At 39.5% G+C, this 26,235-nt stretch overlaps 1 protein-coding gene across 1 annotated transcript in view; it reads right to left on the bottom strand.

The window, feature by feature from the left end:
- Nucleotides 1-26,235, bottom strand: part of Usp3 (ubiquitin specific peptidase 3) — a 75,013-nt gene that overhangs the window by 22,300 nt on the left and 26,478 nt on the right. Inside the window, exons 3-7 of the mRNA XM_028866299.2 lie at nucleotides 22,012-22,143; nucleotides 7,331-7,414; nucleotides 4,860-4,941; nucleotides 2,950-3,032; nucleotides 1,325-1,438 (exon numbers count right to left, since the gene is read on the bottom strand). Coding sequence (XP_028722132.1) covers nucleotides 1,325-1,438; nucleotides 2,950-3,032; nucleotides 4,860-4,941; nucleotides 7,331-7,414; nucleotides 22,012-22,143 — 495 coding nt within the window. The remainder of the gene's footprint in view (nucleotides 1-1,324; nucleotides 1,439-2,949; nucleotides 3,033-4,859; nucleotides 4,942-7,330; nucleotides 7,415-22,011; nucleotides 22,144-26,235) is intronic.

The following is a 26,235-nucleotide window of genomic DNA, read 5'->3' as shown; positions in this document are numbered from 1 at the left end:
AAGTTAGTTAGTTTTGATTCTTCTGTGCATGTAGCTAAACTGATATACTTGGAATTCAGTTACTAGATCTAGCAATGTAACTAAGCACTCTTGGATATGTGACTGAAGGTTCTCTCTGACAGCAAACCGTGAACACTGGCCTACCTCCCAACAGACACTGGAACAGCTGTAAGGTGCCCTATGTACTTTGCTCCATCTGCAAGGAAGGCTAAGGGGGCACAGCACATGGTCTGGGTTCTGAACGCTTGAAGCAGGGTTAGGTGACAAAAAGCAGAGACAGCACCAGATCCTCGTTGAAGGTGGCACAGGTAACAAGTACCACCCCAAGGCCGTGGGGTGAGCAACGGCTGCACTGTCTCCAGCAGGTCTGTGCATGACTGTGGCTGTGGTGCTAGCTCTGGACCTGATTTTCAACACATCCAGTGATGCAGACTCACCAACAGTTCTTCAGTAAACTCTCTCTACAGTTTCTGTAGTCTGTAACCAAATTCTAAATAATACCAATACACTGAGTACTGATAGTGCTTCTCTTAACTTCTGCACACATGTATTTTCCCCTTTATTTCCCTGCTGTTTACTTTGACACAATGGAAGCCCCTTAAATTAGGCACTTTCCTATTCATCCTATATGCTGCCACAAAAGGAAATTCCCTTCACACAACACATGATCCCTTCTCTATGTTGGAGCTCTATCTGCATTACCCAATATTCTAACATAGTTTCTCTCCCCCCTCTTTCTCTCCTCTCCTCCCCTCTTCTTCTTCTTCTTCTTCTTCTTCTTCTTCTTCTTCTTCTTTTCTCGAAACAGGCAGACAGGCAGGTAGGACAAACATTCCATGCATACAGGTAATCCATACCTCTGCTTCAATAAAGGTGTGGAAAAGATGCGTTACTTTCTATTAGTCTAACAGAGCAGACCTTCTGAGCCCCAGGTGGGCGAAGCTGCAGTGAGTCTGAATGTAAAATGATCCTTGATGACCACTTCTGTTTTTCACCCCTCCATATTAACTCAAATTGGTTATTAATTTCATTATCCCAAACACTATCAATAACAGATCAAGAGATTAAGATGAACTAGCAATACTTAGTGACATCCATACCTGGAAGTCTGTGCATACATAGATGTCTGCAAAGACGAGTGCAGCACTAGCTATCTTCCCATTGTAATAAACAGAAATAAAAACCAATTATTAAGATTATGAGCTAGATTAACACAGTATTAGAAGAGCTTTATGAAATCTACTTATTAGCTCAAACAATTTCAAAGTCACCGAGACCTCCTCAGTGTGCACTCAGAGGCAGACAGGCATTTCTGATAACTCACACGTTGCTGTCCCCTTGACTCCTGGTGTGGTATGTCCTCCTTCCTGCTGTTTTTCCATTCCTCAACTCCACTGCAGGCAGTTCTTTGAAATAACAGCAAAACTGCTCAATGTTACTATTTGAAAAGGAAGTGAAGAAAATTATTTTTTAAAGAAAAGAATCTAAAGGATAGTTTTAAAAAAGATTCTACAAAATCTAGACAAGAATTTTCAAGATGTAATCATTTCCTTTCTCAATAGGCAGGACTCAGTACAGTCCTGTTTCCCTGAGTTCACTGCTATTCCCTCACAGTAGGTATACAACTTTGTGGGGATCAACAAATGACTGACAGTAAACCTCTCTTCAAAAATTCCATTTCCCTCCATCACAGGTTATTCTGCCCCTTCCTCCTTCCCTCCACATCTCCCCTTCTCTTGCCTTGAACTTCCTATGTGGTGGCCAAGAATGACCTCAGACTTCTAATGGCCCCGCCTTACTTCCAAGTGCTGAGGTTACCGGCATACACCAGCACACCCAGCATGTGTGCTGGGGATCCCGCCATGGCCTGAGCTACACCTTAGCTTCCACTTCTCTTTTAGGGTGCTTGTTTCCAGGTATTCAATAAAATAATCCCCTCAAATAAAACAAACCATGAAACCAATCACATTATTGACATGTGCTACAGAGAATCACAAGGACAAATTAGAGGAGGTACCTAGATTTCTCTGAGGAGGAATGAGTGAGTGGGAAGACAAAGCCTCTAACTAAGGCAGAGACAGCATGGCTCTATTCTTTGACTGGAGTGTGACTGGGAAGACAACTGACCCCAGCCTTTATCCCTCATTAACGTCGAAAAGTACACAACTTCAGAGTAGTTTCTTCTACTGAGGTCAGCTGTACTGGCCGCTTTCTTTTTATCACTCTCTTTCTCTGAGCCGGGCTCATGACCATGATGGAGACTTAACCAGTGGCTAAAATAAGCTCTGAACCAGGTTCCCTGTAGCCTAGGAGTCTACAGACTAAAGCCTAAAAGCCAGATATAGCCCTCAGCCAGAGAACTTTTATGTTTTCAACAAAGTTGTTTGTTTGTAACTTGTCTTTTCCTTCTCTAACTGGTGTTTGGCTATGTTGTCCAGGCTTGAGCTGGCAATCTCCCTGCCTAAGCTTCCTGAGTAGCTGAGATGATATGCATCTATCATTAACATCTGCCTTGAGTTTTACATGTTTAAAAGCTATTTTTTAAAAAAGCTAAGAAATACCTGAGAGGGATAAAATGGGAGAGAAACATGCACATGGCCTAAAAGAGTCACTATCCCACCCACCTTTCAAACAGAGGTGTCCGACCCCCACCCACCCACCCTCCACCCCCACCCACCCCCACCCCACACCACCCCCTAGTCATTCAAGGAACAAAGAGAACTAAGAGCTAACCATGGTTTTCTAACAAAAATGCCTGAAGGAGTTTAGACAGTTACATTATTTAATCTTTCCTCCCACTGTATGAAGTAGGAACCATTCCTTCAACTTTACTGATGAGGAAAAAGTACAGGAACTAGAGCAGAGTCAGAAACAGTCTCGGAAAACACTGAGCCTTGCTCTTGGTCTGTAGTGTCCAATACATAAACCTCTGACTGGAGCATTCCTTACCTGAGCGACTGAAGGATAGCATTCATGAAACACGTGTTGCCCAAATTCCGAAGGCCTGTGGCACAAATGGCAGTCGTACTTCCCTGTAACATGGAAGAAGAGACCATCAGCATTGCCAAGATGTCTGTTTCAAACTCCAATGCTAAGCCAAGCTCTCTGTTTCAAACTCCAATTCCACGCCTATCTGGAAGTATTTATTCCTTTCCCTTTTCTGCCCAGTGAATATTTCAGACAAACTCTCTTACACTATTTTAGCATCTGTTTCTGAGAAAATAAGTATCAACAAGTACCACGGATGCAAGAAAACAGGGAAATACATTTTAAGTTAATACAAATTACAAGACTCTACTAAAAATATAAATTGAAAATCACAAACATGTAAACCCCAACTTTTAACTGAAAAGCATACTCAAGTGATAGACGTTTTCCCAGCAGTGGGCATGAACCATAAAACACCACCTGAACTTCTTAAAGACAGAGGCTTGGTTTTCTGAAGTTCTACAAATGCCCCAAGGTATCTGAATACTACACCATGAGGCAAATCCTCCAGTCCAACCCAAATAACTCTGCCTGTAAATGGGTCAAACAGCACCTTAGCTATTTCCTTAAAACTTTAGGCATAGGTGGTCCAGTGACAGCAAAGGATCAAATGCAAGGCAAAAATGCTGCTTGGGTCATTTAAATAAATGTAGTAACTTTAAAACTGTTAATTTATAAGTGGTTTCCAAAATGAATATGAATACTTCCATGGTGAAATTATATTAATGAAACCCTGAGGCAAAAAACAAAACCAGTCGGGCAGTGGTGGCACACGCCTTTAATCCCAGCACTCGGGAGGCAGAGCCAGGTGGATCTCTGTGAGTTCAAGGCCAGCCTGGTCTACAGAGTGAGTTCCAGGAAAGGCACACACAGAGAAACCCTGTCTCGAAAAACCAAAAAAAAAAAAAAAAAAAAAAAAACACCCTACCAAAAGCTCAGACCAATAAAATTTAGGGAACTGTACTTGATAGTCTGTCAAGTTGACACAAACTGGAGTCTGAGAGAGGAGGGAACCTCAAGAAACTCAGCTCTCCTAAGACCAGACTGTAGGCAAGCCTGTAGGGCATCTTCTTAATTGGTAATTGATGGGAAGGCCGAGGGCTGGTGGTCCTGAGTTCTATAAGAAAGCAGGCTGAGCAAGCCATGGGAAGCAAGCCAGTAAGCAGCTCCCCTCCATGGCCTCTTCATCAGCTCCTGCCTCCAGGTTCCTGCCCTGTTTGAGTTCCTGTCCTGACTTCCTTCAATGTAAACCACATAAACTCTTTCCTCCTGGAGTTGCTTTGGTCATAATGTCTGATCATAGCAACAGAAACCCTCAGACAGGAACTTTACCAGGAGACAGGCTCTCCGAGAGCACCACAGAAGATGCCAAGTAAGCACCAAGAGTGCACTGCTTGGACAGGGTGGACAGGGTGTGTTGGGCCACACCTTTAATCCCAGTACTCAAGAGGCACAGGCAAGCTGATTTTTTAGTTCAAGGCCAGCCTGGTCTACATAGAAAGTTTCAGGCTAGCCAGGACTACACAGTGAGACCCTGTCTCAAACAACAATAAAACAAACAAACAAACAAAAAACCACAAACAACAGTGAATTGCTTGCAGGGTGGTATTAATCCTAACACTGGGGAGGCAGAGGCAGGCAGAGCTCTCAGTTTGAGGCCAGCCTGGTCTACACAGAGAATTCTAGGATAACCAGGGCTACATAGACCACTTCCAGAGGGGGCAGAGGGGTATGTATAAGTGGCAAACATTTTTGCAAAACACTTCAAATCAAGACACATTAATAAATTTATAGCAGGTAAGAGCCCTTGTTAGAGCTGTAACAGTGATCAGATCTTAACTCTTACATAGGAATAAAATTTAATTACTTACATTTACTTTTAATAACTTGCTGTTTAGTGATGAGTTTTCCAATAATTTTCTTTTTCTATGCCTGTCAGCTGTAAAAGCTGAGCTATTAAAATATAAACAGACAGTTTAAAAGACATTAATGAATACATGCTACACAGCAGGCCAAAGGTTATGATAACCCCAAGCTGCCCTCAGCGTCTACGGCAGACAGAATCCTGTCTGGCTGCTCTGTGAGGCCATCAAGTGACCAGTTAGGCCCACAGTATCTGACACTTTTTACTTCCCTGGAAGTCCTCACTGCTCCTTCACAGCAGGGGAGAGTGGACACTACTCCCAACAAAGCTGGTCAGGAGTTGTGGTCTGTGAGATATGCCTGCCCCACCATCACTCTATCTAACCAATAGATTGTGAAGCTTCAAAATTCCGAAGACCTGTTCCTCATGACAACAGGAAAACCCTGGCCTTACATGATTGACAGGAAACTTAACAGCTAGTCTCAAATAATATGCTGTTTCTTTCTTAATCTAGAAAAGGTGTCAAATTGCACTTGTTTGCCTTAGTGGACTCACTTCAGTCTGTGAGGAATGAGCTAGCATAAGGGCATAGGCATGTATAAACTCACTCATCTGATTTAGTTATACTGCAAACGACATTTGAAAATAAATCCTTACTATATTGGAAAAATCTTTGCTTGAAATTCATCAGAGTTACTCCCATCCTAAAAATATCTCCTTAAAGCTACTATCAGGAGAACTAACCTGAAGAAAATAAAAATTACTTTTGAATAACAGAACAGGCTTTCAGTCTGCCAACTCTTCTGCAATTTGAAATGAACAAAGACATACTACTTTTTTCTCTTTCCATAACTTCCATATGAACTACAGTCTTTGGAACATAGGTCTAATATCAGTTGCTTCAAGCCGCTTGTGACCTCTGGTGGCAAAATGCACTGACTAATTCCAGCATTAAACTATTCTTTTTACCAGTTCTGGAAATAAAGTCACACGAACAAATGTCCATGCTACTTAGTAAACATGACCAATACCTTTTGGGTTTAAACTACCTAAATAAAGCATTTGGCTTTTTAAAATACAAGTTTTATTTTATACTGTAATTCTCAAAATAGTAGACTCCTCTAGACAGGTGGTTCTCAACCTGTGGGTCACAATCCCTTTGGGGGCTAAATGACTCTTTAACAGAGCCGTATATTAGATATTTACATTATAACTCATAACAGGAGAAAAATTCCAGTTATGAAGTAGCAATGAAAATATGGTTCAAGGTCACCACAACATGAGGAAGTATATTAGAGGGTCACAGCATTAGGAAGGTTGAGAATCACTGCTCTAGACCTACACTATCCAATACAATGATCACTCCTTACTATGTGTAGCTATTTAAACTTAATTAAAATTGACAACCAGTTTCTCAGTGACTTGGAGGATTTTCAGGGCCTCTGTCTCTAGTCATACATATAGCCCCATGCTGCTCACCTCCAATGAGAGAACTAAAAGCACTTTGAAAAAGGAAATAGTCAAAAAAAAAAAAAAAAAAAAAAAAGTACCTGGACCCAACATGTTAACTATTTTGGTTCTTCCCTTTCAGCTTATAATCTATTCCGGCAGTGAGACATACATAAAAAACTTTAGTCAACAAAGACATCATATAATGTTGGAACAGAATGTAATTTTTTCCTCTCTGTTTATTTTGAAATATTCTACTAGTTTACACTTATAACATCAAGAGATGTTCTAGATGGCGTATTTTCACAATACTTTCAATACATCAATTGCCAAAACAAATCAGATGGACCTGACAATGTGGGTGATCTGTGATGAGCCACACGGATTTCACTTGAGGCAGCTGTCATTACATGACATGTAGCTTCAAAGGCATTGCTCTGTGGGTTTCTATTTATCTGGAGTTTTATCTGAAAAAGCAATTTGGCTACAGCAAGACAAGTCTTCACATAAATTCTTTAGTTTCTTTAGGGTCACAAAGCTCTTTGTAATTTCAAGTTCTATGTACTTTTCTACCAAGAAAAAGAAGAAGAAACTGAGGTCCTATGCTGTGGTTTATTTGCAAAGTGCACACTCAGACGCTTGAACATAACTTCTCTTCAAAATAATACAGAAACCTGTCTTCAAAGCAGATCTTCAATACATTCAGCATAAACTTTTTAATGCCAAATACTTCTACAATTATCTTAATGTCCTTTTATGATGCTTCCTTGCAACCACCAAATTCTTCCTTGTGAGTGAACTGAATAGCTTGTAACTTTGTGGGTAGTAATTTAAAAACAGGCTCTTGGACCTTGGATATGGTTTATGGAAAGTATTGAATGAAATATGGGCAGAGTTTCAGATATCTAAACCCAAGGCTTTGTTTATCAACATTTCAACTGCATTTGTATCCTGCTGGTTACAAAGCTCTCCAAACCCTCCTCTGTGACTGAGTGCCCCTCCCCGTTCGTTCCAGGACCCACTACTCACTTTTCCAAGTTCTGTAAGTGTTCTCGCACTTTCTGCACCAGGCCCAGCTTGGTGTCATTGACCACAAAATCGTCACAACGATAACTGCAAAGAAAGAACTAATCAATGTGTGTAAAGAGCTTGAGAAAAGCACACCAGTGGGCACTGAGATGCCTGGCTGCTGCCAGCAGTCACAGGCTCTGCAGGCCACTGTGCCGAGCTAAGCTGACAGAGGATTTGGACTCCAACACTGGAATGTTTTTAAAAGCCTTTTCTTAAAGGCACGTAGGCAATGAACACTAGCATCTTTTCACGGTTTTCTTTCAAAAGCTCTTCAGCACTTCTTCTGAAATAAGCTGCTTCATGGCTATATTTTTGTTAGTGGAGCCATACAGAAAGGGAAACAAAAGTGCCCATTTTTTCCTGGAGGCATTAAGCCTCACACCTTCTAGTGATAATTCTCCACCCAAGTTACTGGGGGTTCAGGAAGGAGAAACCAAAGTGAAAAGTGGAGAAAAGATAATTAACCTGTGGCACTACCTGCAGAGAAAAGCGGAAAATTCACATTCAACATTTAATTAATAGAAGGAGAATTCTGGTGAGTTGGAAAGATCTTCCAGTCCTAGGCTGCATCTTTCAGTACAGTGATAAGGCTTTGAGGAAAAAAATGTTTACAGTACTTTTAAAAATTGATAGTTTATATGGTAGCAAGTCAATAAGTAAACAGTACAAGGAATTACACAAAATAAACTTGGATTTGTAGATTAGCATTTAGTTTTTTCCTGGAAGAAGGTCAGTTTTAACAAAAACTACTTATAGACTAGGACTAAGGGTTTTTTTTTTTTTTGCTTTGTTTTCAATATGCAGCTTTATATAAAACCACTTGTTTATTAAGCACCAAAAAATAATGAAAATAGCATTCTGAGCAAACAAAATTTTGAAAGCACAGCAATTAGTAAAAAGTAGGTCATCTTTAACAGAATCCAAAAATGTGCCTCATATGTATAAAATTAGTTGATAAAAAAATGGAAGGGACAGGGAAAAATAATTTAAGAAAGCAGTTACACACAAACATATGGCATGACATTTATTCAAAGCAGTAAACATTTAAGTGAATGTGTTTAAAGACTTTAGAACATCTAAGATTACTAAACACACACCCTCACACTTGTCAATCAGGATTTCTCTAAGACAGTCTTCAAGTTCTCAGGGTCAACTCCTAGCATTCCCACAAACATCCAGAACAAACTTTCACACCCCAGGAACTATCATTCTTTCTAGAATCAGGTGCCTACAAGAAGAGAAGGATTAATTATCCCGCTGCTCAGCGTTATATATTAAGGAGTAAGGTGACCTTATCTTTGGAAATCTGGGCTTCAGGCACTTGGTACCTTGGTGAACGTTAAGCACTCCCTGAGAATGAATTGCGTTTTTATTTTATGTTTCCATAAATTAGTGCCTATCATTTAGATAAAACCACTCCAACTGCCAACATTCACTAGGAGATTCCATCCAAGAGCAACTTCAGATCACAAGATGACACCACATGTAACTGAGAAGTAAACCTCTAACTGCTTCCTGAAGGTGGCTGCTTTGTTTAAAGAAACAAACGGTTTCAAGTAAGCAACTGGTTTGCTTCTCAAAGTACAGTCTTTGGTATGACATGGGCTCAGCCTAGGATATAAAATTACATTGGTTAAAATAACATTTTTATACACTGAAATATATAGAATTATTTATAACCTTGCCCTGTTCTTAGCCAGTCTGGCTCAAGTAGGTCAAGTTGCTTCCTTTCTCTAAATGAACCACTCTGCTTTCATTACTAAGTTGCAGAGCTGTGCTAATGTGGCTAAACACCAACAGATCTGAACTGACTTTTACAAAGTTTCATTAATGTGTTTACTCAACAACTGATGCAAGTCAAACCTTTCCCTATTAGCCACAGCTTCAGTCTATTGGACTGTATTTTGCTTTCATCCTTAGAGTGTGAGATGTGACAGTGTACAGGCCAGGTGCTTGCATCATTTCTAGTGTTACACAGAACATCACCAATCATGTTAACAGAATCTAATGGCATTCCTAGGAAACAATGGAGAAATGTAGTATGTTTACACCAGCATATTGTGCAAATAGCACCAGTTACAGGAACACCCAAGTAAATTATGATCGATAAGCAAACTGAAATATCAATTATAATCATTTTCAAAATGAAAATTAAGAATGGAGGGGCTGTGGAGACTTGCTGTACAACTGTGAGACTCTAAGTTCATAACCAGCATCCACATAAAAATGGCATGGCAGCATGAGACTATGATCCCAGTACTGGGGAGTATGAGGGGTGGGCACGGAGATGAGAGAATACTGAGGGGTTTCTAGTTGCCAGCCTAGGTATAAGCAAGCTCCAGGTTCAAAGAAACTAAGATGAAGAACAACATAGGAAGATCCTAACACTGACCACTGACCTCTAGATGCACAAATTTAACCACAGCTGTGTGCATGCATGCACATACTATATACACAAAAAGAATGGGGAGAAAATGGTTTTTCAAAACAGGGTTTCTCTGTCTATCCTAGTACTGGCTTTGTAGACCAGGCTGGTCTTGAACTAAGAGATCTGCCTGCTTCTGCCTCCCAAGTGCTGGATTAAAGGTGTGTGCCATCATGCCAGGCCCACTTAATTTTTTTTTTCAGAATGGGGAGAAATCTTAATATTCAGATAAAGATATACTTTTGAGACAGAAATCAAGTAGAGATTAGAAGAAAAAATAAATACCTTAAAAGAGTTATATCACAAACTAAAGAACAGTAATTACAACTTGCTATGGCAAAAAAATTAAAATGCTGTGTAAAAATATTTTTGAGATAATAAATCACACAAAAAATAATTTTTCAGGAAATGCATTTTAACATAAAAAGCTGCCTTTTGGTAAAAATAATAAATAACTGAAGAAATTAGTCACAACCAATAACATCAGAAAAATAGGTGATTTTCAGAGGGCTTAGAGCACCAATTGGTTCTCCAACAACAAGTGATTAGCCTGAGATCACATACATACTGAGCAAGTTGTATCTATGTATTTAGGAATACACACACATATGCACATATGTATATATGTAACAATTAAAGAAAAAGAGGCCATGAATTTGAGAACAAAGGGTCAGCATGGGAAGGGCTGGAGGGAGGAAAGGGAAATAGGAGAAATGACAGGCATGTAATTTCAAAAAATAAAGTTATTATTTAAAAACCAGTAAGAGATACTGAGGTTGGGCGTAGTTGTTTTAATCCCAGCACTCAGGAGGCAGAAGCAGGCAGATTGGATCTCTGTGAGTTTGAGACCAGTCTATCTAGAGAGTGAGTTCCAGGTCAGCCCAGCCACGGTTACAGAGAGAGACAGGGAGATAGGTAGGTAGATAAGTAGATAAGGTAAGAGGTACTACCCAGCTGATACTTTGGGTGCTGTGTCTCAAACAATGCACAATTTTATAAAGAAATGCCTTCATTTATTTGAAACCTTAACAAAAACCTGACCCTAGGTGACAGCTCTACTTACCAGTGCAGTGCTTCTTTATGTGACCCCAGCACTGCAAAGTGAAATCAAAGTCATGCTACAAACATTTTAAGATTGGTTTTTATATGTGTCACTTTCAGATAGGTATGAAAATTTTCTATTAAGATAATGCTCCATCAGAGATCTGAATTTCTTACAACTATTTCCCTTTTTAATTTGTTCCACCATAATGTATTTATTGCAAATATATGTGATCTGAAATCACCTATGTATTATGGTAACAGTGATTAAAAGTGTTTCGGATAAAGTCACAAATGTAACTTATCACAATTTACAGAATTATTGAAATAAATAGGAGACAATGAGTTTAATGACCACATATTTTCTGCCAACATTGGCTGCTTGAGTTGTGGAAGAGTATCCCAAGGTTTATCCTGATTAGGAAAGGCACCCACACCTAATGCAAGGAGTCAAGAGGCTGAAGCAGGAGGAACCCGAGTTGGAGGCCCGCCCAAGCTACACATCAAGACCCAGTCTCAAATAATAATAATAAAGTATAGACTTTAACTGTATCAGCATTATGTGAATTTGCAGAACTTGAGAAAAATGTGAAGAATGCTATTATGTTCATGCCGACAAACTGAGAGTTTTAGTTTGCATAGCACCCATTTGAATTTCATGAGATAATATGGGTTATTACAAGAGTTCACGGATTACTTGAACAGATGTATTTATAATTCATAAAAAATCAAATCAACGGCTCTGATGAGTCACTTTTCTCATCAATAGAAATGCAATTAAGAGAAAAAAACTTGGTACCCCATTTATTGGAGGACTTTTAATACTCTATGAAATAGCATCACTCTACAAGTTTCATTCTTTTATCTGACTCTCACTTATTCGTTTCTTGTGCTTCTGTCTGTATGCACGTGTGCCAACCCTTGCAGTAGGAGAACAAGTGGCAAACGGAGGCTCTGTCTTCCCACCATGCGGGTCCTAGGGATTGAACTCGGGTGTCGGGCTTGCTGGTAAGCACCCTTACCCACTGAGCCATCCTGCTGGCTCTGAATCTGCTTCCCCCTTTATTGAAAATAGATTTTCTTCTCACATAATATATTCTGACTAGGCTTCCCCTCCCTCTATTCCTCCCAGTTCCTGCCTACCACCCCTCCCATCCGATCCACTCCCTTTCTGTCTCTCATTAAAAAACAGAGTTCTGAATGATAATAATAAAATAAAATATATTAATGCAAAAACTAACACATTGAAACTGAACAGAACAAACAGAAGGAAAAGAGCCCAAGAGAAGGCACAAAAATCAGAGACCCTCGTTTGCACACTCAGGAATCACATTAAAAACACTAAAGTGGAACCCATTAATTTATACACAAAGGCACCTGTAGGGTAAAAAAGAGATATATATGTGTAAATACAATAAAAAGATAATTTTTAAAAGGAAAACAAAAACCTCCGACACAACACAGAGAAAAGGACCTTCCAAAGATGCTGCTGAGTTTGTTTTCTGTTGGCATCTACTGCTGGGCATGGGGCCTACCGTTAAGAGTAATTTGTTTCTGCAGGGGGACTCCATTGGAAGAAACTACATTTTCACTTACAAGCCACCCCACCCCCTCCATCCATAACTATCTTCTATTTCCCTTTCTTAGGAAGAGTGTAGTTGGTTTTGATTTATGTTTTTAAACTCTTTGGGGGCCCACCCACCACCCAGCTCCCAAATTTATACACAGAGACTTATTCTCACTTATAAATGTCCAGCCTTAGTTTGGTTTGTTTCTAGTCGGCTTTTCTAATTTAAATTATCCTGTTTCTCTTTAACTATATTTTGCCTCTGGGTTTTTTAACCTTTCTCTATTCTACATATCTTTCTTTCCTTTACTCTGTGGCTGGCTGTGTGGCTGGCCCCTGGTGTCCTCCTCTCCTCCTGTTCTCACTCCTCCCTCTCTTGCCTAGAGTTCACCTCTATATATTCTGTCTGCCTGCCAGCCCTGCCTATCCTTTCTCCTGCCCTGCTATTGGCCATTCAGCTCTTTATTAGACCAAGCAGGTGTTTTAGACAGGCACAGTAACACAGCTTCAGAGTTAAACAAATGCAGCACATCTTTGCATCATTAAACAAATACTCCACAGTATAAATGAATGTATCACATCTTAAGCTAATATTCCATAACAGGAGAGCTATCTGTCCTTCCTAGTCCCTTACTCTGTACCTCACCTCTGTGGTTCTATGGACAGTAGCTAGGTTATCATTGACTTAACAGCTAATACCCACATACAAGCAAATTCATACCACATTTGTCTCTCTGGGGCTGTATTACCTCATTGAGGATCATTTTTTTCTAGTTCCATCTATATGCCTGTGAATTTCATGATTTGTTTAACAGCTGAGTAATACTTCATTGTGTAGGTGTATCACATTTTCTTTATCCATTCTTCTGTTGAGGGACATCTAAGGTATTTCCAATTTCTGGCTATTATGAATGGAGCTGCAGTGAACAAGGCTGAACAAGTGTTTCTGTATTACCAGATAAAATGACCTTTGGGTATATATGCCCAAGAATGGTACGGCTGGATCTTGAGGTAGATAGATTCTCATCTTCTTGAGGAATTGCCACACTGATTTCCACAGTAACTGTGTAAGTTTGCACTCCTACCAGCAATGGAGGAGTGTTCCCTATGCTCCTTATATTCGCCAGCATAAGCTGTCACTTTTGTTAGTAATCTTAGCCATTCTGAAAGGTGTAAAATATAATCTCCAAGTACTTTTGATTTGCATTTCCCTGATGACTAAGGGTGCTGAACATTTCTTTAAGTATTTCTCAGCTGTCTGAGTTTCCTCTTTTGATCTATACCCCATTTTTTAAATTGGGTTATGTTTTCTTGATATCTAGTTTTTGAGTTCTTAATATATTTTTTATATTAGCCCCCTATCTGATGTGTAGTTGGGAAAAATCCTTTTCCTATTCTGTAGCCTGCTGCTCTGTCTGAACGATGGTGTCCTTTGCCATGAGAAGCATCTCAGTGTCATGAGGTCCCTTCTGTTAATGGTTGACTTAGTGCCTGTGCTAATGGTGTTCTATTCAGAAAGTCTTCCAATGTGTTCAAGACTATTCCCCCTCTTTCTCCTCTATCAGGCTCAGTGTATCTAGTTTTATGTTGAGGTCTTTGATCCATTGGACTTGAGTTTTGTGCAAGGTAGTAAGTACGGACTTACCTGCATTATTCTACACGCAGCCATCCAGTTTGTGCAGCATCATTTGTTGAAGATGCTATCTTTTTTTCCCAGTATGGACTTCTGACTTTTTTATAAAAATTCAGGCATCCATAGGTATGTGCATTTATGTCTGGGTCATCAAATGGATTCCACTGATCAATATGTCCTTCTTTTGTGCCAATACCATACTGTTTTTATTGCTATAGCTCAATAGTACAACTTGAAATTAGGAATGATGATACCTCCAGCAGTTCTTCTATTATTCAGGATTATTTTAGCTATCCTGGGTTCTTTGTGTTTCCATATAAAGCTGAAGATTGTCCTTTCAGGATTTGTGAAGAACTGTGTTGGAATTTTAAAGGGAATTGTATTGAATCTGTATATTAGTTTTGGTAGGATGACCATTTTTACTATATTAATATTACTGATCCATTAACATGGGAGATCTTTCCATCTTCTGATATCTTCTCCAATTTCTTTCTTCAGTGTCTTAAGGTTTTTATCATACAAGACTTTTACTTGCTTGGTTAGTTATCCCAAGACATTTTATATTATTTGAGGCTATTATGAAAGGTATTGTTTCCCTGATTTCTTTCTCAGTCCATTTGCCATTTGTATATAGGAGGGCTACATGATTTCTCTCTTATGAGCACTGAAAATTTAGGGCATCTAAGATACTACCTGTCCTAAAATTATTTAATATTATACTGTACCATTAACTAATACAATTTTACTCAACTATGAAGAATAACTAAATCTGGACAGGCAAGAGGAATCAGTGGTTAGGGTGTTTGCCACCAAGCCTGATGACCTGAATTTGATCCCTGAAACTTCCATGAAGAAAGCAGAGAACTAATTCCTGCAAATTGTCTCCTGACCTCCACATGCACCATGGCTTGGAAACACCACACACAATTGTAAGTAAATAAATTTTTGGGTTTTTTTGTTTTTTGTTTTTTTGTTTTTGTTTTTCCAAATCAGGGTTTCTCTGTGTAGGCCTGGTTGTCCTGGAACTCTCTCTATAGACCAGGCTGGCCTCCAACTCAGAGCTCTGCCTGCCTCTGCCTCCCTAGTGCTGGGCTTAAAGGTGTATGCCACCACACCCAGCATAAATAAATGTTTTTAAAAGGCTTAATTTAAAGAAAAACTACATTTTTACTTCTTTCCATGATCTTTAAAACCTTTCTTTTGTAAGTCTCCACACTGGGCTAAGAAAGACAGCTGCTCTTCCAGGGGACCCAAGTTCAAATCCCAGCACCTACATGGCAGTGCATAATAGTCTTTAATTCCAGTCCCAGGGAATCCAGTGCCCTCTTCTGGCCTCCAAGGGCACCAGACACACATACAGTGCACAGACATACATGTGGGCAAAACACACATACACACACACACACACACACACACACACACACACACTTTTTTAAGTATTCACAACTGCCCTGTGTCTAAGCACTCTTATGTCATTAATAAGAACACTTACTTATTAAAATGTAATTTTTATAATATTTGATTTTACCACACTACACTGAAGGGGAATAGAGCATCAATAAATGTTGGTTTTCTTTACTTTTTTTCTTCCAGTTTTTCAAGACAGGGTTTTTCTGTGTAGCCCTGGCTATCCTAGAACTCACTCTGTAGACCAGGCTGGCCTCAAACTCAGAGATCCACCTGCCTCTGCCTCCTGAGCACTGGTATTAAAGGTGTGCGCCACCACCGCCTGGCAACGATGGTTTTCTTTCCCTGCTCCTCTCCAGCCTCCTACTTCTTGATTTCAATACATCTTCAAGTAAATATGAGCTCTACTTATAACAGACTACATTTTAGGTAAGGAGAAAGGCTCATTTATTTAGTAGAAAGGAGGAAAAGAAACAACAAAAGCAAAACAAGAAAAATGAGGTAAATTGAACATTAAAATGAAAAAATAACATTTACAAAGCATATTTGGGGAGCTGGAAAGACAGCTTTTCCTGAGGGCGAAGGTTTAGTTCCCAGTACCCATGATGGATAGATAGGCTCACAAAGCACCTCTAATTCCAGCTCCAGGGGACTCCAATGCCCTCTGCTGGCCTCCACAGGCATCTGCACACACGTGGCATACACTCAGACACAATACATATGTATATGAATTAAAAATAAAACTTTTAAAAATTAGCATATTTGGTAACAGTAGTTTTATTAAAAATGAGGATTGGTTTACAATACTTTATAAAATAATATTTTTTGCTTTTAGGATAAAATAATCTGGGACATCTTTTGATAATGAATGTTGGCTGACTAGAAATGAAATTAACTCTACTTACTAAATATCTAACTGTTAAAACATCTTAATGAGTTATTTTTAAGGTACAGTTATTTGCAATTATTTTAATTAACAAAAATTATTTTGAAATTGACTTCTTTCTGGAGTTTCTATCAGATTTCTTAAAGTTTTTGGAGTTTCATAAAATTAATTTAGTTACAATATTAAGTTCTGATATGCTGAGGCTAAATTATCCAATACTAGCTACATGGGGCTACTTAAATTCTTAATGAAATTAATTAAAACAAAATACTGAATTTCTCAATTACACTCTTGACACTGGACTTCTCAATTGCTAATATACTGAATAACATATATCATACCCAAAAATAGAGAAAAATCTCCACCTCTTTCTTAACTTTAACATTCTATGTACCAAACATTGTTTTTTTTTTTTTTCATTGCTGTTGATGGTATTATGGAAACTACTAATTACATAGTTTCACATCAAATTCTTGATGAACTAAGAAAATATACCTAATAAAACTATTCTCCATGCATCTGAAACACAAAGAACCATTATGCAAATGAAGCAACTTTGTTAAGCAAGAGTGAAGGAGCAAACACTTCATATAATAAGCATATTTAATACCACAAAAGAAAACATCTAGAATGCAGACAGTACCTTCACAAAGGGGACAGTAGATTTCTTAAGTTTTTAATTCATTTTCATTCAAATGCATAGCATTTTGATGTTTACAAATATAACCAACTACCTTATTATAAATGACAGATACTGAAGACAAAGCAAACTGACATTCTGATAATTTCATGTTTCAAACTTATTCAAGTTAAAATCCAAAAGAAAGTCTTTAGAAATCAAGTGTATATTTAAATTCTTTTATTAAATTCTAATGTCTTGGCTGCCAATACCCAATTATGGAAATGAAAGAGTACACTCAGATAAAATCCCCCTCCTGTTAAAATCAGATAAGCAGAAGTCTTTCAGGATTTGAGGTCGCTTCTATTACAAAGTTTCTTTTTAAACTTCAAAACACAATTTTTTAAGTAAATCTCTCCTGCTTTCCATTCTTGAAAACACCCACAGCTTGTGTCTAAGCCTGTGGTCCCCCCTTCACTCAGGACTGCCTAAGCCCAGGAGTCCAGGCCAGCTTTGGAAACACAGTGAGGATTCCTCCTGCCACCCTCCCCCCATCCCTCACAAGGGAAAGGAGGGAAATCTAAAGGAGGGGAGAAGCAATCCCAACACTCAGAAGCAAAGCATGAGTTTGGGGCCAGCCTTGACCACAGAACTAGACCCCACCTTAAAGAGGGGGAGAACATAAAGGAAGGAATGGGAGAAAGAAACCTGGGCAGTAATGACACAAGACTTGAATCCCAGCACTTGGGAGGCAGAGGCAGGTGAATCTCTGTGAGGTCAGCCTACAGAGGGAGATCCAGGACAGCCAAGGCTACACAGAGAAATCCTGTCTCGAAATACTCCCCCCCCAAAAAAAAAACAAAAAACGAGGGAGAGTGTGAATCAAATCTATACTTTAAAGAATTTATGTGACAATAACTTTTTAATTTTTTTAATCCTGTTAAAATGATAAAGCACCAGATATAGTAAAAAATAAAAAACAATCTGAAATACAAGCAGTTTTTAGACATGAATTAGTTCATATTTCACAATAGTTTGAAAAGATACTTTTGGGAAAAAGACATTCTAGTAATTTTAACATTCTTTTCATAATTCTTCATTCTCATTCAGCTACTGTTCATAAGGATTAAAGTTGACTAAGTCAGATATCAATTAATTATTTGGTATTTTTAATCTATTGCCTTCATATGTCTATTCACATAAAACTGATTTTAATTTGTGCTTCTTTTCAACTACAGTAATATATACCACATGTAATTCCATTTATATTAGGTAGGGAAGGGAACAGGATGGGAAGGGAGAAACATTACTTAACAAACAATAAACTGAAAATTAGCCTTTATATGAAAATCTTAGGAAGATTTTCACTTTTACTGAAACCGTCCTTTATCTCTGTTTTATACTAATTGGATTTTTTCAGGGAGTGGGCTTGTCCAAACCACAACTTTTACCGTCTATGCTTTCTCTTTGGAGGCTCTGTGTCTATCAGAATTAAAAGGAGCTCCCTGCAAAGATGCCCATCTGCAGAGGGAAGGGAATGTAGCCTTCTGTCATGTGGTTTCAGTCCTCTCTGATGACCAAAGGACAGACTATTACAGATTTGGTACACCTATCCCCTCTTTAAAGTTAGCTAACAGAAGCTTTTCCACCCGTATAGAGGCTAAACGAGGCCTTCCACACACTTGGCAAGCACTTTAGGACTGAGCTCCTGTCCCAGCCCTTCATCATTCAAACACACACTGCTTAGTCTGCATAAGACAAGGAGGAAAACAGAATCATCTAGAGATGGTTCCTGCAGTCTCCAAGGAGGTTTATAAACTACTGACATGTAGCAGGAAATGACTAGTGTCCAGGGGGTACAAGCTCAACAGAAATTATCCTCTGTAACTGGAGTTAGAGAAAGGACTTTTTGGTGATATCTTCATATACAAGGAAAGGGCAGATCAAAACTCTTGGAAAAAGAAAACAAAGACAAAAACTGTAAGCAGGGGCTGGAGAAATGGTGCATTTGGTAGAGTACAATACCCTAAGGACCTGTGTGATCTCCAATACCCATGTAAAAAGCTGTAGTATCTGTAACCCCAGCCCTGGGGATCCCTTGAACTCTCTGGGCAGACAGCATTGTCTAACCTAAATCCCAGAGATCCTGTCTCCGAACAACAAGGTGATGTCACCCCAAGCAATGGCATCCTAACAACTATGACCTCTACACCCATGTGAACACATGAACACACACAGGCAATAACAACTGTTAGCCTCAGAATATCTTGTAACACCAACCCTAAAGAGGTGTGGAGGATGTGGGAGCCCACAAACGTTTCCTAATGAGATCTGAGCTTGCTTTACACAGCAGTGCTGCCATTAGGGGATGGCTGGACCACGTCTATGGTCACCTGGTGTCTGGGATGGTCTGCACTTGGCTGTGCTGGGGGAGCTCTTTGCTCCACCCCTTGGCATTCCTTTAACAGCCCTTTAGCAAAGACAGAAGGGGCTGGTGGTTTTGACCCAGGCCCTCCCGAGGCTATCCTGTGTTTCTAACTGTCTCTCTCCTCTATATTTCTATCTACATATTTCTCACTTTTCCCTCCACAAGAGTACCCTGGGAGAAAAAGAGGGAGCAGGTCTCCCTCAGGAGGGTTTCCCAGTTGGGTGTGGTGGCTCACACCTGTAATCCCAGCATTTGAGTGGCTAACCCCTGGGCTCCTATAGAGCAAGCTCAAGGCTAGCCTGAATATTTTAGCAAAACCTAGTCTCAAATTAATAAAAATAATAAGAAACTTGGATACAATTCAGTAGTGTTTGCTGAGCATGTCCAAGGCGCTGGGTTCAATTATTACTACTAGAGAAAGTGGAGGAAGAGCTGAAGTAAAAATGCTTAATAATCAAATATTCAAATATTTTTTACCTTTGAACCTTACCATTCAGTCTAGCCATTGGAAACTGATGTACAAGGAACTTCCTAAACTGCATTGAGAAATGATACAAAACTCCCACTTAGAGAACTCTGTTCCTCTGTGACAGTTAAGGTATGGGGAAACACTAATTTCACCCAAAGCCTCATGAGCTCACAACAATCACCAGTTCCTTTGGGGCATTTCTATGTCAGTGTAATTTTGCAGTGTGGTTCCCTGGCATTCTGTTCTCCAGCCCACAAATGCAGCACTAATGCGACCCCTCCAGCTGCAGCTTCCTTCCTGCATTTCAGAAGCTCTGGGTATCCACACACTTGCAGCTCTGTTCAACCGCACACAAAAGACTGGCAATTGGCCAGGAAGCTTCTGCCACTCCCGAGTGCATTCTCCACGAAGGTTCAAGATTTTCTAATTCAATTCAGCCATGAAATGATGCCTACTACCTTTGTATACTACAGCAATGTAAAAGAAATTAAATTCCAATGTCAAGTTAACAAAGATGCAAAGCCACTAAAATACATAGTAGATGTTCTTATAGAGACCTATGAAAATAATTTCAATCCATTAAGCTGATCCTTAAAATTTCCTCAAAGATTTGCCATTTCCTCAGAATTTTACCAATAGCAAGAAAAGCACCAGCAAGCTTTTTACAGCATACAGATTCAACTGTGTTTACAAAGCTCCCTTTGAATATCCCATGCACACTGCTAACTGAAATCAGGAATGAATGCTGTCAGCACCTGCACCACACAGGTTGATATGACCTATGACTATGGTGGGGAGATAAAGACATTCAAGGATGACCTGAATTTCTGCTCTCTCTAAAGCAGAAATGGTTATAAACACAGAACACATGATTCTACAGACCAAGAAACTGTGCCATTCTGGTATATAAAAGGGGCAGGGATTTTGTGGAGGGCTAGGACGTGGCTGGGGGTAGAGTCTTCTGTAAGGCCCGGGCTCAAGCAGCAGCAACAACCTGGCTAATGCTTAGCTGTGGTAGAGAGGAGTATTCCACAACAGCAGCAACAGCGAGTGAGCGCTGCCCTAGTGTGAAAATCTCAGAAAACACTAACTTCTACTGAGATCTTCACCCATCTCTAAGCTTCTCTCCCCCGTCTCTCTTCCAAGTACCAAAGAATATTTGTCTGAATGACTTAACTTTTAACAGACGTGTTCAATAGTCAAATTTTAACTATGCTAACCCTGTAAAACATTGAGACCTGAAACAGCACTGGTCTCATTTTCTTTCCTGGACATCTACAGTTAGCTACAGACAGTGTGGAAAATCTTCAACACAAAGTGTGGGTCTGGGGGACATCTGGAAAAGGGCATGGTGATAGAAGCCCAGCACTCAGGCGGCTGAGGTATGAGCCAGCCTGGACCACATAGCAAAACCCTGTCTCAAACCCTTCACCAAAACCAAGTCAACAAACAGGGATATTTGGACTTTACCCATTTCTGCTCAGTACTGCCTTCGTGTAACATTCAAGGACTATTTAGCAAATACATAATAAATAACTCTAGAAGGGTCTTCTAAATGCTCCCCCAATGTCAGCAACCCTTAGAACTGAAAGTAAAACAACTAAAAAATTGTTTATCAGGGCAAAAAAAGAAATTGCTTCACACAGAAGTTAAAACTGCAAATTCTAACTTCTCTGCATATACCACATGGGTAACAAATTGTTAAACATCACCTGCAGCCTAAATAACTCACTCTTAAGTAGTCACAAAAATAGACATGACTACTACCACTTACAGGAAATGGACATGTACATTATGTTACGAGGAGACAGTAAAGCTTCCAACCTATACTTTTTTGGACACAGGATCTAGCTTTGTAGCCCAGGATGACCTCTAACTCAGAATCTTGCTCAGCCTGCAGAATGCTAGGAATATGGTGGGCATACACAACCTGGCATGGCTATCTCCAACCTCCCCTTAAAGTGTAAGATACTTTGCAGGGAAGAAAGCCTGAAATGCTGAGTTGGTAACACTGAATTCTTGACATTTACCTCTCAGGAAGTAGAGGAGAATAGAACCACAATGAGATAAGGAAGATTATCAAAACAATCTTTCAAACAAAGAAGCTTAACTTGTAAGAACACATTTGTTAAACCGATACCATTTCCAGAAGATATTAACTTACCAGTATGTGCTGTAGCTACTGCAATCCATACATACTGTATGCTGAGCTTTCTCTTGCTTTTCGGATCTCTTATGGTTGGGTAAGGGGATCTGTGCATCTTCATAATGTTTTTTTGCATGGCCGTTCACATACCTTACAAAGCCAAGTGAAATTTTTATTTTAATTTAAATATTGCTTTGGAAATTAGTAAAAGATAATAAAATTGTTAACCAAATTAGAATGAGAACTCTTGAAAAAAAATGAATCTGGTGATATATTTCAGTGCTATTAACTTCTATGTTCATACTTTCCCTATAGTTTTTTTCCTTGTTAAAATTTTCTCAAATTGCTAACACCCAGCTTGAGTTATTATTTAAAAAAATAAGTAAATAAACAAACAAAATTAATCAACCTCCTTTCCCAGGGCCATATGCTGGAGTTGCACCTACAATGTGAAAGTCAGACAATAAGTAGGGCAGCCTGTGTTCTCCTGGATATGGCTTCAGACCTTTTCTCTGAATGTCTCATCAGCAACACTCATGGAAATGCATTTGTTTACAACAATCCAAACAAAACACAAACCATCTTCTTAAGTTTAGGGAAACTGCAATTTCTCCATGTGGACAAACATAGCCAACAGTTGGTTATATTCCTACCAGTTTTGTAGCTTCCCAACTCAAGGTTTTGTTTGTTTCTGCTTCTGTGGGGTTTTTTTTGTTGTTGTTTTTGTAGCCCTGGCTGTCCTAAAACTTGCTCTGTAGACCAGGCTGGTCTCAAACTCACAGAGATCCAGATGTCTCTGCCTTCCGAGTGCTGGGATTAAAGGTGTGTGCCACCATCACGAGACCAACTCGAGTTTAATAAACCATGTTTTATTCCATCTATTTATTTGGGGAGGGGGTCCATGTCATGGTGCACAAGCAGAAGCTAGAAGATGATCCATGGGAGTAGGTTCCCTTGCTACCAAGTAGGTCCATCCAGGGGGATCAGGCTTGGTGGCAAGGGCCTTTACCAACTAAGCCATCTCACCAGCCCTAATAAATCATTTTATCACAGCAAGGAAACTGAAACCAAAGTAAGCGTCCATAAGCATACAGTCTGCACCCAAATCCATCTACACTTTACCTAAAGGGCTGTGGAACGCTGACCCTGACCTCCACTAGAAAACCCTTAGGACACCAACATCCCAGTTCCTTTAAAGTCTGCAGTCTCTTTAAGTCCCAGTCTGCAGAAGGCAGGAATTACTTAAAACCTCAAGTGGTGAAAACAAATGCTGGTTCACTGGCACCAAAGTAAACAGACTTAGCAGGTTCAGTGTAAGTATAGTTAATCAGGAGCTGCACATATGTTGGGGAAGGAGAGTGGCAGTGTGTAGTCGGCTCAAGTCCAGCCTCTACATTCCAAGAAAACTTAAAACATTTACCCTCAACTCAGAATTCAATCTTTTTAAAAAAAAAAAAAATACTTTTTAACCCTGGACTTTAAAACCATAGATCCTCGGCCTCCCAAAGTAGACTGAGTTTTAAAATAAAATAACAATTAAGGGTACATGCTTAGAAGCTGGCCTTTCAAAGTCAGGCCTTTCACACGCTGGCCATAGGAGCACAATGAGTTACTAACCTTTCTGTACTTGTTTTCTCACCTGTGACTGGAGGTTACAGTACATGTATCACATGGATCACTGGGCAATTAAATTAAATAATCCATGGCTCAAAATGAGTGTGTGTGTGTGTGTGTGTGTGTGTGTGTGTGTGTGTGTGTGTGTGTGTGTGTTTGTGTGTGCGCGTGCTCACTTCATTAGCAGCATTTCCCCATATATATTTAACTTCTGTAAATAACAAACCAATTGCTCGGAGAGTGGGCCCACGAAGCACTACTGATACAATGGTTGCTGCATGCTAGAAACACTTGCTGTTTAACTGAAAAGCTAAACTCTACTTGTATAAGCTCAGTAACCTCCTTCATGGTCTCTCTTTTTAGCACATACCATGGAGAATGGGAATGAAGAATGCCTTCACAACAGCAATAATGAATGGCATAAGCACTTGAGGGCTTTGGAAACTGATCGTCGCTACATAGTACACACAGAGAAGCTCTTTACCTACAATGCTGCAGTTTCCAAATGTCTTCTGTATTTAAATTGTTCCGGTGTGATTAAGAACAAAGGATACTGACATCTGTGTATGAAGATGGCATGGTGAAACCCACTATACTAACTAGAAATTTCAATACAAGAAGTGGTATTAAATGTCCCTCTAGAGGTCAGTGATAAAAGTGTAATTATTGATGGATGACATTAAAATTAGCAATGCTTTGGCCAATATCCAAATACACTAGTCAGAAGTTAACAGTATAAAGCTGGCTTATATAAAAGTAAGTATTTCCCTCACAGTTTGAGATTTTGACTTCTTTAAGACACATGGTCTATTGCCCAAGAAGCAAAGTTTACCATGGATGTCACAGATTCCAATAACAATGTCCAGAATTTGGAAACTAAGCAGGATGGTGTTGTACAGAACAGTAGAATGTTTACCTCAGATCTGCTGAGACACCATATTTTCTGAAACATTAAACTTAAAGGATATTCATTTAAGACTTCCCTGTAGGCAGATAGTCTGAAGTTACTGAAAAATTGGTATATCTGGCAACAACAACTAAAATTACATAAGAGATGCCAAGATCAAGAGCAGGCTGCTCTCCATTATCTACTTAATCAACTAATAATACTTCTCTGAAAATAAGTTAATTCTAAACTTGACAGGTGGTAGTGGTGCATGCCTTTGAGACCAGCACTGGGGAGGCAGAGGCAAGTGGATCTCTATGAGTTTGAGGCCAGCCTGGTCTACAGAGAGTGTTCCTGGACAGCCAGGACTACACAGAGAAACCTTGTCTCAATAAACAAACAAACAAACAAACAAACAATCTAAACTTGAATTTGCCTTTGATTACAAAGATTCCACCTGAAGAGTCTAGAAAATTTCAACTTACTTTTCCAAAGCCCAGAGAACTGTTTGTTGCTTCCTATTTGTCAAGCACATTAATCTTTCCCATTTTTTTCTCAGAAATGTCCTAGTCTTTCCACTGGTGTATGACCTTCAGCATTTAGATACGGCAGACCCTGGAGGAGCCATATGACCTCACTGCACTGTCAGCCTCACCTCTTAGAGCTACCCAAGGAGGTAACTCCTCAGTGGAGAATTTAAGTGCTTCTACTTGTCTTTTTAAAAAATTATCTGAACCAAGTATTTTCAGGCTCCCCAGATCCTGGAGATTTTGAAACCACAGCAACCACAATGAAGATACACAACATTTCCCAAAGGTACTCTTAAGTGTTCATGGGAAGGATACTCAATTCCAACACTCAATGTGAAAAATCAAGATAATTGAACAAAAAATGCATTCTTCGTGCAATGAGGATTTAAAGTAACAATGGAAAAATATTCCCAGTAAATACAACATAGACTCAAATCTTTGTGATTTAGCTGTTATGTGACTGCTAGAAGAGATTCAAAGTAGATCATCTTCCCCCCTCTCCAACATACCTTTTCTTTTTTTTGGGGGGGGGTGGTTTTGTTTGCTTTATTTTTTTGAGAGAAGATTTCATTCTTTTTTTGTCTTCTTTTTTGTTTTTCAAGAAAGCGTTTCTCTGTGTAGCCCTGGTTGTCTTGGAACTAGCTCTGTAGACCAGGCTGCCCTAGAACTCACAAGAGATCTGCCTGCCTTTGCCTCTCAATTGCTGGATTAAAGGCAAGCACCACCACCTGGCTCAAAGATCTCATTCTTTAATTTAGACTGTCTAGAATTCCCACAGGCTGGCCTCAACTCACAGCAATCCTCCTCGCACATGTAGAATTACAGGCATGACCTACCATACTCAGCTCTCAGTCTAGATTATTTCTAAAGCTAAATGGAAGAAGTAGAAATATCCTTAAGCTACAGTTAGAAGTAGTTATTGAAGTATCTAAATAATGGCATTTAAAGCCAAAAATTAGAAAGAAATGCTCAGGACTGAAATGGCAGCTACTAAATCTACAAGAAAGCAAAATGTTTGTCGTTTCAGTTTGGTTTGGTTTTGAGACAAGGTCTCGTGTAACCAAGGATGGCCTATAACCCAGGCTGATCATAACCAAGGATAATCTTAAACTTCTGATCCTCCTGCCTCTACCTCATGAGAACTGGGAACACAGGAATAACTACCACACTAAGTGCTGTGCAATGCTGAGAACAGAACCCAAGGCTTCATGC

This window comes from Peromyscus leucopus, chromosome 7 (assembly GCF_004664715.2).
Source record: "Peromyscus leucopus breed LL Stock chromosome 7, UCI_PerLeu_2.1, whole genome shotgun sequence".
Classification (NCBI taxonomy): Eukaryota; Metazoa; Chordata; class Mammalia; order Rodentia; family Cricetidae; genus Peromyscus; species Peromyscus leucopus.
Note: the sequence above shows the minus strand (reverse complement) of the source record. Positions and strands in the feature narration are given on the sequence as shown.